Raw genomic sequence first — 17,279 nt, 5'->3', positions numbered from 1 at the left:
AAATTCTTTACTCAGTAGAATAGAGATATTCTTTAAAGTTAGTATAATGAAGTAAAATGTATTTTTCCCATAGAAAAATACATTACTAGAAATACATGATTTTTAATGAATTGACCATTGCAGCTTCATAGAAAGCTAAGCATTATATCACACAGAAAGGTTACACCTCATAGGGGTTAATGCTGGGATTAACCAACTCTTCAATGTTGGGATCTATCCATTATTTCTCCTCCACGACTTTAGTTCTCTCCACCCACATCTCAGGAACTTTCCTGCCCAGAACCCTCAACTCATCTTTTGATAAATATTTAGTGAACTCTTTTGTTTCTTTTCTTTTTTTTTTTTTTTGCCACGTAGCTTGCGGAATCTCAGTTCCCTGACCAGGGATTGAACCTGGGCCATGGCAGTGAAAGCCCGGAATCCTAACCACTAGACCACCAAGGCGCTCCCTTAGTAAACATTTGTTGAGTACCTAGTACGTGATAAGGGTATTCGGATCAAAGATGGTCTTGCTCTCAGTGACTTCACAGTCTTAATGAGGGGAGAAAGTGAAATAAACACGTAACTATGGGTGGCTGGTATTGTATGTTATGATCAAGATATGTAGCCCTATGAAATATGTAACCTGGTCTATCAGAAGTCCTCAGAACAGTTCTAATCTAATCTCTAATCTCTCTCTTCTCTGGCTAGAAAAGCAGGCATGGGCTCTTGAGTTTTCATAAGTTACTTAACCTCGCTGAGTCTCCTCATCTCTGAAATACCTGCTATGAAGAGCTAACGTACGTACTGTACTGAGCACTGTGTCTCGTACCTAGGAGGTGGCTCAACTAGCTCTAGTGTCCCTCCTTTGGCAAATATTTATCAATATAATGTTGGATTGAGCATGGCTGCAATCATGTGTTATCAGCAGGTACTTTCATCTGACAATAAACACTCCCAACAAACCTTCAAGGCACAGGATTACGTTAAAAAAAAAAAAAAAAAGTTTCCTATTTGGCAGGCTATGCACATTTGCAATCCTACAGGTTGAGTTCACAGACAATGAGCCATGCCTCCCATTTTGGTGTCTAGTCAAGTAGCTTTCCTCCTCTCTCCCCACCCTTGGGCTACACCCAAGTTCACCTAGAACTCTGTGCTACAGTCTAGGGCTACAGACCAGCCCCACACTCTCCAAAATTCTCAGCCTCCTACCTTTCTTCATCCTTGTAACTAAGAGTTACCACACTTTCTAGAAATCTATTTTAACCCAAGATTTGGGCATAACAATACTAACAATAACATTACTCGTAATAGCAAAAGATTGTTAACCACCAAGGTACCCCAATTTGGGGAATTGTTTAAGTAAAATATGGACCATTCATATAAACAAATACTATTATATAGCCATTTTAAATGTTCTGACATTCTTAATGCTATAGAATTTGTACATATAGTATAAATGCTAACATATAAAACAAAATGCAGGGAAGATTGAAAAAAAAACAAATACGTTAGTGACTTTTAACCTTAAGTGATGTCTCCTTTGTTTCTCGCTTTTTGCCTCAAACAAGTCTTTCATCACCTGGCTATTATTACGAATAAAGGTCTCTACCTGGAGCACACCAATTTCTCTGCAGCCGAGTCCATACCTTATACATTCGAAAGCAAAGATCCCCAGCTCCCTCCCGCCATTCCAAGTGTTAGTCCATCCTCCATTGTCTCATAGCAACGCCTCCTTTGGAAGTTCTCACCCTCTCCTCCTCCTTCCTCAACCTTGTAGTTAACTAAGGAGTCTTCTAACCACAGGACTTTAATGCCCTGCAGTTAAGAGCCTCACGAGTTTCTAACATCTATGATGGATGAGCCAATACCTACCACAGTAAGCAGACCCTTTTTATCCGCAGTCTTGCTTTCCTCGGATTCAGTTACCCAAGGTCAACCTTGGTCCAAAAATACTAAATGGAAAATTCCAGAAACAAACAATGCAGAAGCTTTAAATTGTGTGCCATTCAGAGTAGCACAATGAAGTCTCGTGCTGCCCTGCTCTGTCCCACTGGGAGATCCCCAGCCATCCACATCGTCTGCTCCTGACATCCAGGGTCACGGGAAGGAGATGATCAATAGTAGCCTAATGCTACGTCTCAATGCCCACTGTCATTCACCTCACTTCATCTCCTCACGTAGGGCATTTTATCCTCTCACATGGCCATCAGAAGGGTGAGTGCAGTACAATATTATGAAAGAGCGAGTGTGCACATTCACCTTTTATTATACCTTTGTTCTATTGTATTATTAGGTGTTGTTGTTAATCTCTAACTGTGCCTAATTTATAAATTAAACTTTATCATAGGTATGTATGTATAGGAAAAAGTATAGTATACATAGTGTTTGGTACTATCTGTGGCTTCGAGCATCCACTGGGGGTCTTGGAACATATCCCCCAGGGATGAGGGGGGGCCTACGGAATCCTACCCCCAACCCCTCCTGACCACAGAAGCCCTCAGCCCCTCCCAGCCCTCCTGTCTCCCCACCAACAGGGTTTCCGCATAAGCCACCTCAGCCAGGACTGCCCCAGCACCCAAGACGCCCTTGTTCTCACTAACACAACCTGATCCACAGCCCTTTCCTCTGCTTCTGACTCCTAAGGCTGGCTGAGTTCTGCTTAGTTACCAAAAAAAAAAAAAAGGCAAAAAAGGCTTCTCCCCGGAATACTCTAGCCAAGCTCAGCCTCTTTAGCTACGTGGCATTGGGCACTTTTGTCAACTTCTCTGGATTTAGTTCATCCTTGAGCTACTACTCCACAAATGTGCAGTTAACATTAACACAAAAGTCACATTTGCTCACCTTTTATTCCCCTCAGGACTTGCTATCACTTTCCTGTCAGAACCTAATCCTCTGCTCTAAATCCTGCTCTAAATCCCTGAACCCGTAATCCATTCCCCTGGCATGCAAATAACTCAATTGCCTACCCGACCTTGAGCCATCAGGAGCTCCCTCTCACTTCTTTTCTAAAAGCAAAATAAAACACAAATAACCCGCTCCTGCAGCACCTTCTAACTACTGCCTTTGCCCCTCCTATGAAACTACTAAAGTCTATTATAGTTTCTATTTCCTTTCTCAACCTCTTAGCAGGTGAAGATAAAGGTGGATACCATCTCTACCTCTGGGAACCCAGGATGGAGAAATACAAAGGCAATCCTGAAGCATGAATACCCTCACACTACTTTTTTTTTTTTTTTTAATGTCTGAAACATTTATATTAACATATTTCCATACATATTTCCATACAAATACAAATATAAGATTTTTAGAAATTTCATGTAATGTGTGAAACATTTATATTAACATATTTCCATACAAATAACCCAATGAAAGTTTAGTATTAGTTGTTTTGTTTGTTTTTTTATACTGCAGGTTCTTATTAGGCATCAATTTTATACACATCAGTGTATACATGTCAATCCCAATCGCCCAATTCACACTCACACTACTTTTACATCTAATTGTCCAAACTGGAGTGCTCTCAACTCTAAGGACGGTGTGTGGAGCTTTACAGTGGGGTGCATGGGAGAAAGTATAGGTTCCCAAAGTCAAGGCTGAGACAGAGCAGCAGACCTGCCCATCAACGCTGTAAAACGCCTACTAGTGAGAAAACGCCAATTGCTTTTCCTCTCTTCATTCCTACAGAACGTTACTTTTAGGTTTTTGTCTTAGTTCTTCCACTAGATTGTAAATCCTTTCAGGGTATAAGGCTTCAGCATCTACTGTTGCTAGCAGTATTTTTAATGAAAACCACATAAGTGCCACTTCATAATTTTAAAACATGGTAACACCAAAAGTGTTCCAAACGACGACCAATTTTGATTAACTCCAAAAATATAAGCCTCCCAATTGCGTCCCTAAAAAGGTTGGGTTATAACTGGGCTTCTTAAGATACTAAGACTTTATGAAAAGAAATGTCAATTTCTTTTGGACTTGTATAGAATACAGTTACAGTTGTGTAACTTCATTTATCTTGGTCTTCTCCCCAAATGTATGTGGTGTAAACGTGGTTTCTCGGATAAGTCTAGAGCAGGAGTCAGCAAACTTACCATAAAGCATTTCAGGCTTTGTGGGCCACTGTCACATGCTTTCTTTTTTTAAAAACTCTCTAAAAATGTAAAAAACCATACTTAGTTCATGTGTCATATGAATAGAGGCTGCAGCAGAATCTGGTCCCCAGGTTGTAGTTTGCCAACCCTGGTCTAAAGAATCGGGTACGAGAACTTTCGAACCATGCTTTTTTTGTCTTTTGATTCTCTCAGTTCTGGAACAGGTCTCAAGGCACAGCGTGCCTGTAATAAATATCTGAACGGTTGATAAAAGCAAGCCAGGTATTGTGAAATCGCTGTTGGTTTTTGGGTTGGCAAATGGTCAAAGAAAAGAAAACAACATTGTAAAACTTCATGGGCCCGTATTTTCTATCTGGTGATGTAGCCGTCTTAGCTGATTCTGATTCACAGCTATCAGGCGTATCACCAAGCCAGGCCCTGTTCAAAAGAGCTGGCCCTTGACTGTCAGAAACTTAAGCCAAAGTGTGTGTGTGCAGGTGGGGGGGGGGGGGGGGGGGGCGCCTCTCGAAAAGGCAGAAATGGTCTTTTGTTTCAATAGGAGGAAAAAATTAGGACTCAGTGCAGTAAGATTGAGTATCAAAGATTTTTTAAAAAGCAGACAAGCTAGAACAAAATGTTTTATTATTAAAATAAAAAACTTTGTATAAAAGCATAACAGATCAAATGCTCTATTTACATTTATTGATTCAAGGTCCAATTATGCACCAAACACTGCACGGGCACAGCTACGGGCTACAGACGCAAAGCAAAATGAACACACACACACTTAGATTCTACCTCTATCGAACGATTTGATTCATGCCGAAACAGGGGGAGGGAGAGACGACACATGGACTCTGCCCAGAAACTAAACTGGCAGAGATGTCAAGTTAGCAAACTGTTGAAAGTCACCCTTCTCCAAAAAGGCACTTCTCAGTGTTATAAAAGTGCTTCAAACCTGAATGTGAACCCTGTGCCTGGCTTATAATTTCTTCAAGAAAGTAAAAACTGCAAAGAATTGTAGCTGAGTATAAGTATCAATTTTCCATGCAACATAAGCAAGAATTTATTTGAAATACCTTACGTTATGAACTGAAATAAACGTGGCAAACTACAATTATCCTGAAGTTTTATTCCATGAATTCAAATCGGCCTACTACTGAAGGCTCCCCGTCCCAGTTCCCCAGGATGGCTTTTCTACAATGATTTCAAGCATAGCACTGCACGAGAACCTTTGGGTCGTGACCGTGTGGGCCAGATGCACTTGGTGGAAGAAATCAGCAGCAACTAAGCCTCAACTGTGACAACTTGAATAATAAGCACAATACATGGAACACAATACATGGAATATTCTCCTCCACAGGCCTCCACCGTGAGGCCTCCACAGTCATATACTCCACTTGCCAACAATCACCTAATTTTTCCACATGGTTTTAAGACTTTTGTGCCTTGATTCTGTTAAAAATGTCAGCGAACACTACATCAGACCCAGTGTTTTCACGTAAGCAAGTTAGAGGGCTAGTCTCTGGAAATCGAGAGATGTAGTTAGTTAACACTACTACTGCGTTTCTAAGTGCTTGGTTTTATGGGTGGATTCCAGGGCTATTTCAACACCAATTAAATCAAACATGCTTTCATAAAATTGTCATTTAAAAAGGATTCTGAAACTAAATGATGGAAGAGAACCACTGGAAATAAGAGGGGGATGGCATGGGATGAGGGGTGGGGGGAAATGCAAAGCAGAAACTGCAGGAGGGCAGAGTACAGCTGGCACTACACCCCCCTGACGCCCAGACATGCAGGCATGTCTAATGAGGTTAACTTGATTTGCCTATAAGACAGACTGATCATCAGAATTCTTAAACTCGGGCTTCAATCACATGACAAAATTGAAAACTTTAAAACAAGGAAGATTTGTGAAGTGGAAGGCAGGTAGTGGATCTTCCAATTATTATGCTTGCATTTCAAACTCCTGTTTTAGACTGAAAGAGAAGAGGGAACATGTCAGGATATGGTTTTCGGCCTAAGAATTCTCTTCTGAAAACTAATTCCAAAAGACACGCACCCCATTGTTGATAGCAGCACTATTTACAATAGCCAAGACACAGAAGCAACTTAAGTGTCCATCGACAGAGGAATGGATAAAGAAGATGTGGTACATATATACAATGGAATATTACTCAGCCATTAAAAAGAATGAAATAATGCCATTTGTACCAACAGGGATGGAGCTGGAGATTACCATACTAAATGAAATAAGATAGAGCAAGACAAATACCATATGATATCACTTATATGTGGAATCTAAAATATGATACAAATGAAAACTTGTTTACAAAACAAAAACAGACTGACAGACATAGAAAACAAACTTATGGTTACCAAAGGGGAAGGGAGTTGAGGGGATGATAAATCAGAAGTCTGGGATTAACAGATACAAACTACTATATATAAAATAGATAACCAACAAGGTCCTACTGTATAGCACAGGGAACTAAACTCAGTATCTTGTAATAAACCATAATGGAAAAGAATATGAAAAAATATATATATATATATATGTATAACTGAATCACTTTGCTGTATACTTGAAACACAACATTGTAAATCAACTATACTTCAATTTTAAAAAAGTTAAAAAATAATAATCTGCTGAGCCTAATTCACTCTTTTAAACGTTTCTATCGAGTTATAACACATCTTAAGTGTACAGCTTGAATTTTACACACACACACCCACGAGGGTCACCACCACCCAGATGAAGATATAAAATGTTTCCAACGCTCCCCGACTCCCCATGTGCCCCTTTCTAGTTAATACCTGCACCCTCCTGCCCTCCATAAGACCACTATTCTGACTTCTACCATCTTTTTATTAAGATACAAAAATGAATGTCAGATTTGGGTGTGGAAGAGGGAAAAACCAGCCCTACCTTTTCAAGTAAGCATGCACGTTCCCGAAGCCGTGGTACTTGGCTAAATACACGAGCACCCCAGTTGCACACCGCCCGTCTCTCTGCCGACAGAAGCTGCAGTTGCAGATCCCGCGACACGGTGGGCAGTGCCAGTTCTGAATAAGCATGAAAAGGCACCATTAAGTTAAACCTCACACCGCCGCTTACTTATCTACTCCTGTTTAACCTTTAAGGTGGGCATGATCAATTGCATTCAGATCTTTTTCTTTTTAATTATTAAAAAACTCGTAACATGGTTAACATCCGTTAGTCATGCATCACGTTCCCTTAGGAAATCCCATGGAAAAAGTTCCACAGCCACTAGCAGGGCTAAGTGGAGAACGGACTTCCCCGAATGGCCGGGTTGGGAGCTCTCCAGAAGGGCTCACAGCTATCTAGCACCAACACTCTGAATTCATCTGCCTTCCCCGAAATGAATGTCCCACGACACTAAGGGTTCAATCTCTTTCTGGCCCTATCAGCTCACGGTGGACTCTCGAGCCCACAGGACCACCCCTTCAAGGCACCTACTGGGTCTAGCAGAGCATCCCTGACTTCTTCACCATAACGGTTTCGAAGGCAGGGCCCGCAGAACTGGCCTCGAACGCCCCAGCACTCTGGGTTTCTGCAGTTTGTCTTGGTATCCATAGTTTTCTGGCGGCACTGATGACAAGTCGATCCCTGCAAACAATAAGCAAATAAGAACCAAAAACAAAAACACTGCTTTTTGTAGACAAAATACTTAAAAGAATGTCCTTCTTTGGGAATTCCCTGGCGGTCCAGTGGTTAGGACTCCACGCTTTCACTGCGGAGGGCAAGCCGCACAGCCAAAAAAAGGAGGAATTTGACTACAAAAAATTTAAAGGAAAAAAAAAAGAATGTCCTTCTTTGTGGGTAGAGTCTGATATTTTCTCTTTGAATCCTAGTTCACATCTATATACACATGTCTACAAAAGGACAGGAAAAGTGTCTCAAGCATGGTGATTTCATTCATTTGGCAGACTCAATACCTTATGTTATCAAAACTACATCAAGAAAAGATCTGTCCCCAGCACCTATGTAGGCACACGTTAATAAATACTTAGGTTGAATGCATCAATTTCTAAATTAAGAGAAAAGATTTAATGCTACTGAAGACTTACTAAGCAACTACCACGACTGCAAACTTACTAAGAAAGCTAAGAAATCCCAAGGATGCTACAAAACTCTCTTTTCTTACATGAAAAAAACACACAGGCACACATCCCATATGCTAAGACTGTTAGAACATTAGCAAAATGTCTCTCTCACAGACGTGTACATTTCCAGACATCATTTAGAGGCTCTGACCAATGAACGGTTATAGATCTTCTCTCGAGAGTTGTTGCAGATGTTGTCCAATTCTTCCTCCGTGATTTCGTCCACTGGGCGAATTATATGGGGAAGGGTCATGGATCCAGGGCGACGACTTCGGGGCATGTCATCTTCCTGCATAATGAGAAACATGGAACAGAGTGGCCTTCCTGGCTCTCGCCAGCTCTGAATCTCAAGATACTCGCTTTGTCATTTCTTCAGAGAATTCAACCTGGAAATCATTCTTAGAGCTTACGGAGAAGGGGCGAATCCTAAGTTTACTAAGGATCATGCGACAACATCATGGAAATGACTCCTACAATTAAGAAAAGCCCAAGATAATTTTGATTCTCTTGCCTGCTACCAAGAACCATCAAAATAAGCTGATGTGACCTTAACCATTCGGGAGTGTTTTGAGACAAACATTGAATACGGACCATTGGTGTTGAGGGTGTGTGTGCTCCCGTGCTGTGTCCATGATCCTGGGCCCACAGAACATGACAAACAGAAGAGAAAGCATAAAAGCGGAGAACTCACGTTCATGTAGCCGGCCATGGGCTTCCTCTTTCTCACCAACATGTACTTATCCGCCTCCTCCTCCTCCTCCTCCTCCTCCTCCTCCTCCTCCTCCATGGGCAGGGCACTGTGCGACCCAAGGACCCGAGACCTTGACCTGGTAAGAGGACGAGCTCTCCGCTCAGGGTTTCTCCTGCAGGCGACACCTGGGAATGTGCGCCTTCGGGGTGTCTTTGGACGCTGAACAAAACACAGAGGATTGGACCCGTTTATTCCAGAATGAGAAGGGGCACCTTCTCCTGAACCAGGTTTTCCTTTAAGTAAAAGGAGTACTCCACTTTCTAATTTCCTTCATCCTCTCTGTAATGCATGGAAAATGAGCCCAGAAATGATACAGCCATTGTAATTTGGCTTTTGTTAACACCAAACCTGGTTTCTCTCAAACTGAGGGATGATCTATTTATTCTTTACTCAATAAAGGTGTAAGAAAGAATCTCATTCTCCAAAAAAAAAAAAAAAACCTTTTCTACAACATCTCTTGAGCCCTGAAACATATTCACTGTTCCTATACTGCCCAAGAGAGAAATGTAGGTATGGTTTTCCTTGTTCTATTCTTGCTCCCGGAGAGGTGGGAAAGGAAATCTTTTCTTTTGTACCACACCAGACACACCAGATTCCCCTGAGTTGCACCAGCTTAGTTTCCTCAGAATATAATCACATATATTAGGCCATGACTTGGTTAACAAATTGTTTTTTCTTTCTTTTTTTTCATTCTCAGATTTTAAAAACATCAATTACCATGTAGGAGGAATCTGCCAATGCTGGGGATACAGAAAAAACAATTTTCAATCTTTATTTCCTACCCCTGAGGGTCTTAGGTTTACTTGGGTGGGAGGAAGAGAAACAACCAATCAAAAGAGGTTTGAGGAACTTCCCTGGCAGTCCAGTGGTGAAGACTCCGTGCTTCCACTGCAGGGGGCGCGGGTTCGATCTCTGGTCCGGGAACTAGGATCCCACGTGCCACGTGGGTGGCCAAGGAAAACGGAGGGGGGTGGGGTTTGAGTCCCACAGGAGCTGGGCATGGGGGGGGTAGGGGCACCCCTGGCCCAGGGTGCAAGGAAGAGGTCCCAGAGATCTGTCAGAAGCTTTCCTCTATCACCTCTAAGTCTGTCTACAAGACCACATGAAATAACGAAATTGGACTTTAAAATCAGACCTGCCCAAAACAGTACCATACAAACAAGGATTTGTACTTACTGAACTGGAGCCTGGCAGAGAACGCCTTCCAGGGAAGGAGCCAGGGAAGCTTTCTAATTCTGACATTAGTTTTGCAAGCTAAAAAGGGAGGAAATTAAACAGAAGTTATTGGTTCAGAATAACTACTGAAAACAAGTAAATTCTGGAAATCACAACAGCACGTTTCAAAGAGTTTCTGATTTCCCCTATACATCTACCAAGACTTTAATAGATTAAAAAAAGAAAAGTCAGTTTAGGGAAAGAAACACATTTTAAAACATACGTTATAAAGATTTCAGAGCTACATGGAAAATAATTCTTATGACAAAGATATAAGCAACAAGTGGCTTAGAGAAAAGCTGGGAAGGAAGGGTGAGTTCTAATACATTCAAAGTCAGACACCTACCATTGCTTTGTTTTGCTTTATATTTAAAGCCCTTTTCTCCAAAAAATTCATGCCACTTTCATCTTCTGAGTCAGAATCGCAATCAGTCACAGAATTCTCTGAGGGTTCGGGGGGCGCTGCTCTCTCGTTGGATGCTCCCCTGGTGTTTCGAGTTGGAAACTTCATGGCCACCCGGAGAGGTCCGGAAGTTCTGCACTGACTGCGGGTCCGACAGCCCGCGTGGTCTGCCTGCAGCCTCTAGTCAATCAGAACGAGTGAGGCATTAATGACTTGCTGATTGTTGCACAGCCTGCAAGAGTATGACTACAAAATATGCCTTTGGAACAAAAAAAGCTTGCAGCAAATACATTTGCACTGAACACTTTAATTGTCAAGTTTAATTGACAGCTCTGGGTAACAAAATCAGGAATTACAAATAAATACAACAACCTGAGTGTAGTTTAACTCGGGGAGCCTACCTGAGACATTGTTATAAGCCACCTTCACAGTCCCTAGGCCAGTGGTTCCGAGCCATTTTTTTTAATGTGAAAATCCCAGCTCCCTTTTTCATTTCTTTAAAAATAGAATCTTTATGCATTTTTAAAAGAATTCCCCTAGGAGTAAATATGTGTGCTCTCATAAATACGATTTCAGTGCTTATGGTAATACTAAACTTTATTAAAAGATGTCTCAATGCTCTGATCTACATTTTTAAAAAACTAGCAAAATATATATAACATAACATAAAATTTACCACTTGAACCATTTTTAAGTGTACAGTTCAATGACATTAAATACATTCATTGTTCTGCAACCACCACCACCATCTATCTCCAGAACTTTTTCATCTTCACAAACTGAAACTCCATACTCATTAAACAATTACTCTCCACTCGTCTCCCCCTCACAACCCCTGGCAACCACCATTCTACTTTCTGTCTCTCTGAGATCTGACTACCTCCCTCTCTTATCCACTTTTTGTAAGCCTAAAATTTTTTAAATCTCAGATTCCAAAAGTAATATGTTTCCATCATTTAAAATGTATGAAAATTAGCCACTGGGGAAATGCAAATCAGAATCACAAGACATCAGTTCCCACCCACTAGTAGAGCCAAATCAATAAGTACAGCAAGGATGTGGAGAAACTAGAACCCACACACACACTCTGGTAGGACTGTAAAATGGTGCCACCACTTTGGAAAACAGTCTGGCGGTTCCTCAAAAGGTTAACCACACAGACTATATGACTCAGCAATTCTACTCCTACTGAAGAGTATATGTCCATACAAAAACCTGTACGCACATGTTCATAGCAGGATCATTCCTAACAGCCAAAAGGTGCCAACAACCCAAACATCCATCAACAGATGAATGGATAAATAAAATGTGGTATATTCACACAATGGAATATTATTCAGCAATAAAAAGATATGAAGTACTGGCACATGGAAGAACCTTGAAAACATTATGCTAAGTGAAACAAGCCAGTCACAAAAGACCACATATTGTAGGGTTCCATTTATAGGAAATGCCCAGAATAGGCAAATCTATGAGAGAAAATAGATTAACGGTTGCCAGGAACTGAGGATATTGGGAAAGGATGCAAAGTGACTGCTGACGGGTACAGGGTTTCTTTTTGGGGTGATGAAAATATTCTGAAATTGACTGTGGTGATGGCTGAAAACAAACAAAAAAAGAGAGAAGAAAAAAATACCACCCATAAAGTCCCAGAAACGGAAGACCCATTTTTTAACATTCCAAAATCCCCACCGCTTTTTGTACTCTTCATATATTTTTAGTGTGCATGGGTTGAAAGATATAAAATGACAAGACTTTTATCAGTTCTTAAGCCTTTTAATCAATTGGCATTTTATCAATCGCAACAAATAGCATCTACAAAGAACTGAAACATTGCCCAGAAATGATTCAGGCTATAGACAATGTTGGGTGACATCCAGATTCACAGATCAGCCCCTGCCAATAACTCCAATACATACTGATTTATACCAACATCACCTCTTAGAGGAAATATTACATCATCATGAAGTTAGACAGTGATAAACACTCGCTGGGCAGGCGTTCTCACTCGTGTCAGTGCCGCTCAAGCGTGGTCCCAGGCAGTGGACCCGCGTCAGACCACAATGAGCTAAAGAGCACGCACCCGACTGCAAATCAACAGTTTGTCGAGAAAGTCTTGCTAACAGAAAAACGTGTGCAGAAGTAACCAGCATGCTCGGGGAGAGTGGGACCGAGGCACATCAGCGGCAGCAGTGTCCTGAGCAGGTCAACAGAGGCCAAAGGTAAGACAGCATGCACAGGAAAAGCCAACAAAGGAGCAAAAGTGGAAGCAGGCAGGGCCCTAATTGTCATTACCTGCACTTGAGCTCCTGCATGGGAGTTATCACAGGCTTTCCAGATGCAGGCACAGATCCACTACGGGAACCGACATTTACTGAAGGCCTACTCTATGTCAGGCCCTGGGCTGGGCACCTGAACTTAAATGTGAATGTAGCTCATCTTGAGGACACGTGTGCTTCCTCTGATTAGGCTGGATTTCTGTAGCAACAGAAATCTGCAGGTGGGCCAATTCTATCTTACCAGTTTCCAAGATTTTCAGAGACTACAAAAATGGTCAAGCTTTACAAGTAGAACTACATGAGTAAAAAACTGCTTTAAGACATGAAGAAAATACTCTTAAAACTTTTTAAAAGATCAACAAAATCTTCTGGCATGACTACAACGAAAATCGTAAGAAAAAAAAACTTTTTAAGCAAGTATGTCATGCCTCTAAATGTACCTTATTTCTTGATATTGGTGAAATTCTCAAACTCACCATTCCATCTTGTATCTCACTCTCTGAGAAACCGCAAAACGATTCATCATCAGAGTCGGCATGAAAAATACTGGCCAGTTCGTTAGTGACATCTGGCCTTGGTTTCTGTAAAAATCCACAATGGTCTAACACATCTTGCACCTCACTTTCTGAAAAGCCGCAGAAAGATTCATTATCAGAGTCCTCATAAAAAACATTTGCCAGTTCTTCACTGATATCTGACCTGAATTTAGGTTTCTGTAAAATAAATAAATAAATGTGGTTGTGCATTTTTTTTTTCCTTTTTCAAGAACCAATTTTCCATAAACCGTGCAGAGAGCAAATCACATTTACAAGTGCACTACAAGAGAATAGCTTTTGTTACAAAGAAAAATGGTTCAGAGGTTTACAAATGATTTCTGAGTTGTTATGGCAAATCATCAGGCATGTTAGGTTAGGCGACATTTCAAAAGGATAGAATAAGTAGCTAATCTACCTCCAACAATTACTACCTAGAACCACAGCAAAAAGTGAAATGAAATTACAGTGCACACTGTATTTTCATAACGGCTGTATAGAAATGTAGGCAAAAAGCAAGCAGTTTTAATCACACACAAAGCATCTGAGGCATTTTGAGCACGGCAGACTCCATTCTGTTTATTCTCAGGCAGCACTTACTGTGTTTGCAAAATTATCAGAAGCAAAGCTGTCACAACTGTCATCAGAGGATGACGAGGTTTCCATGGAAATCAACTTCACATATCTGAATTTCTTGAAGTTCTTCTTTGCTCTGCGATCCTTTTGCTGCAAACAGAAATGGCAACACTATTAAATGGGATGCTTACCGCAGAATCTAATGAAAGATATCATTTTTGAGTTGAGTAGGTTCAAACAGCAGAGGAGATATGTCCATTTCTTATACCCTACACAGAAAAAGGAGGGTTTGCAACTGCTACAAAAATTTTTTCAAAACCAGGTAAAATCCTAAAAAGAGATCCCTTTGAAGGAACATTATAATGACAACTATCAATTTATTCAAATATCTGTAGAGCTACCCCTTTACCCACCTTAAGAGCCCCCAACTCTTAGCATTATTATACTGAGCTCCCAAGGCATTAAAAGCTAAACTCCTAAAATCTGCCGTTAAGAAAAAAAAAAAAATTAAACTGTACTTCAAAAGGACAAAATGGTAGAGTGATTTCTCTCCCTCAGCCAAAATCGAGCTAATGAGATCTTTCTATGTAAGCTTTGGGCTCTGTACTGTGATGCTAATTTCCCAAACTGTAAAAACTGGGCAGCACCTCTACTTCGAGATGGCAGGCTTTCAAACAGGCCTTGTGCCAATCAGGAGGGGTAGAGTGATTTCAGCACAAGTCCTTACAAATCAAATATATCGACCCAGTGAACAAATGTACAGGAGCCAAGTTAAAGGTCAAACAGTCCTCCAAACCCAGGTAGAATGCCTGATTCCACTTCAGGGCTCTATTAGGCTGGCCAGACATTCAGCTCTTTCTGCAGTCCCCTTGCTGCACAACTCTTTAAGTTTTTAGAAGTCCTTTCATAAGACACAAATGGCCTGTGGATATGAAAATGCAGCCTTCATTCATGAACACTGAATAGCCTGGCACTGCTCATCAGAACATGCAACTGGCATCTACCTCATGTAAAAAGATAGCAGTTTCTACCGTTTCTTAATATTTAATGAGATTTCTTAAATGTTGTATTAGCAGTTCCTATATTTTTCTCTTCTGAAGTATAGCCATGGAGCAACAGAAGTTTCTCCTTACACTGAAAACTTTTGAAAAGGCAAGCTCTGCTAGGGGTCCCACAAAAATAATGCCAAGATGTGAGGTGTCGGGTGAACAGAACATTCTGACCTTCCTTCTACACTTAACATTATGCATTTCTCTTGCAAATAAAATTATTTTCATGATGATGGGACCCAACCACCCAGTGTTCCTCAACAGACTCCATTCAATCATCTTAGGAAGTTTTAGTCTTTTGTCCTTTTAGAAAGGCAGGAAAATGTGATAATAGGTAGAGGTACTACCTATCAAAGGAGATCTCAGAAATTCCCCATTTTCCAGATGAGCAAATTAAAGGCTCCAGGGAGGAGAAACAGATTGCCCAAGATCACAGGGTTGGAAGGAGTCTGCAGTCTCCTAAAACAGCAATGCTCCTTGCACTACTGCAGGAATTATCACCATTCACTCATCAATATACCTGCCAGCAGTCACGCCCAAGACAGCCTCAAGGGAGGCATTCTATTGGAAGCTCGCAGGGAAATACCTGCTGAGCTTTAACTAGTCACCACATGCCAAGAGTTAGTTATCAGGCAAATGTATACCTGGAGGAAAAGACCTAGAAAGAAGCAAGGCAAATGATCATGGTTGAGATGGACTTTCTTGGCAAACAGGTAATAACTAACACCACTTAATAGGTGTTTTTTTGTGCCAGGCACTAAGTATGCTTTCACATTAATCCCTTGCAACAAAGGTGGAAACTGAGGCTCAGAGCGGTGAAAGGAACTATTCAAGTCCCACGACGGCCCAAATTTGAACCCAGGCACGTCAGAGTCCAAGTCCAGCTACACACTTCTTTAGTCTTCATGCCGGAAGCCAATGCCCAGGTCCATTCAGGAGAGCTGTCTCTGAAACCACGCCCCCAACACGCCCTCTCCCACCCACCCCCAGGGAATCCCAGCCTCCCCACGTGGGTCCCTTACCCATGATATTTATTTTAAGGGTGTCACTCTCTTCCTTTTCACCCAACCCCCACCCTCTAACCTCTTCTGGGGCAGACCCTCCGTTCCGGTTTCCGTTAGAGCAGAAAGTAACGTTCCATCAGGGCTACGTCCTGCTGCTGAGAATATGGTTGGGGGGTGGGGGAGGGAGTGGGAAATGAGCAAACGGTTGGCGAACCGTTCAGACCAAGTCCTTCCGCTGCACTAAATCACCGCCTGGGACTGGAAATGCCCCCTCAAGTGTGCGCAACCCAAGTTCTAAAGAGACCGATTTGCAAGACCTTTAAACTCCAAACTCCAAACCCTCAGTGGTTAGAAGCGCCTGCCGGCATGGTTGATGCAAAAGCGGGAGGGAAGCGCGCCCAAGGACCCCCAGTGCGCGCGGGGCTGCGCGCGGAAAAGGGCCTGGAGGCTGCAGGGCGGCGCTCCCCTCCGCGCCCCGCGGGCAGGGCTCCGGACAGCGGACACAATGGGCCGCCCCGGCCAGCCCCCAGCGCACGTGCACCTCGGGCGCACGTGGCCTCGAGCTCCCCCGGGCTGCCAACCATCCTGCAAACATCTCAAATCTCCGGACCGCCCGCGCGCCGGGTGCACACGCCCGTCGGGGACAGCCCCTAGTCCCCTAACTACCCCCAAGTGCACAAAATCTCGGGCTTGCCTCAACGGGCGCCGCCCAGGACGGCCACCAGTTGATAAGGGCACTCCGCCGCGGAGTTGGAGGGGGTCCGCCCGTGCCCAACACCCACCGCGCCAATCCCGCGCCTTCGCCCGTCCAGCCTCACCGGCACGCGGCGAGAGTCCATGCTGGCGGCTGGCGCTCGGAGCGCTGAGAGCTGAGCAGCCGCGCGCGCCGCCGTCCCACCACGCAGGAGCCGGAGCTCGAGCCGCGCGGGCGGGCGGGCGGGGCGCTCAGAGCCTGGGCCGGAGGGGCGGGGCGCGGCAGGCTTTCCCGCGTTGGGGCGCAGGTCCTGCCAGCTGTGGTAACGGCCCACCCGCGCGAGAGACCCACTCGGCCCCGGGAAAAAAGTGGTCCCCCCCAAATACCCTGAAGTCCTGTGATAGCCATGCAGTCCCCTAAAATCCTCCTTGGAAATGTGGTGCCTTGGGAGCTCCAGGACCCCTCTCTTTACATAGCTGCACGGTCCCGAGCGAATGGCGCGAAAATGGGTCGTATTGCCCCGGGGTTAGCAGACTGATTTGCATGAATTCCGGGGCTGGGAGAGGAAAAGTGG

General features: G+C 43.0%; 1 protein-coding gene across 2 annotated transcripts; it reads right to left on the bottom strand.

Annotated features, from left to right (window-relative positions):
• Window positions 1-4,644: 4,644 nt before the first annotated feature.
• CDCA7 (cell division cycle associated 7) lies at window positions 4,645-16,945 on the bottom strand. 2 transcript variants are annotated; one of them, XM_036856977.1, is made up of 10 exons: window positions 16,830-16,945; window positions 13,983-14,108; window positions 13,326-13,562; window positions 10,514-10,750; window positions 10,129-10,206; window positions 8,893-9,111; window positions 8,353-8,490; window positions 7,555-7,704; window positions 7,003-7,139; window positions 4,645-6,052 (listed from the first exon to the last, which is right to left on the bottom strand). In XM_036856977.1, the coding sequence occupies exons 1-10, from the start codon at window positions 16,848-16,850 to the stop codon at window positions 6,022-6,024; spliced, it is 1,374 nt and encodes a 457-aa protein (XP_036712872.1). In that variant the 5' UTR covers window positions 16,851-16,945; the 3' UTR covers window positions 4,645-6,021. The 2 variants fall into 2 exon arrangements, with proteins under 2 accessions (XP_036712872.1, XP_036712873.1); XM_036856978.1 differs by lacking the exon at window positions 13,326-13,562 and having other exon boundaries at window positions 4,649-6,052.
• Between the last annotated feature and the right edge of the window lie 334 nt (window positions 16,946-17,279).

Source organism: Balaenoptera musculus, chromosome 7 (assembly GCF_009873245.2).
Source record: "Balaenoptera musculus isolate JJ_BM4_2016_0621 chromosome 7, mBalMus1.pri.v3, whole genome shotgun sequence".
Taxonomy (NCBI): domain Eukaryota; kingdom Metazoa; phylum Chordata; class Mammalia; order Artiodactyla; family Balaenopteridae; genus Balaenoptera; species Balaenoptera musculus.
This window is presented reverse-complemented; position numbering and strand designations above follow the sequence as displayed.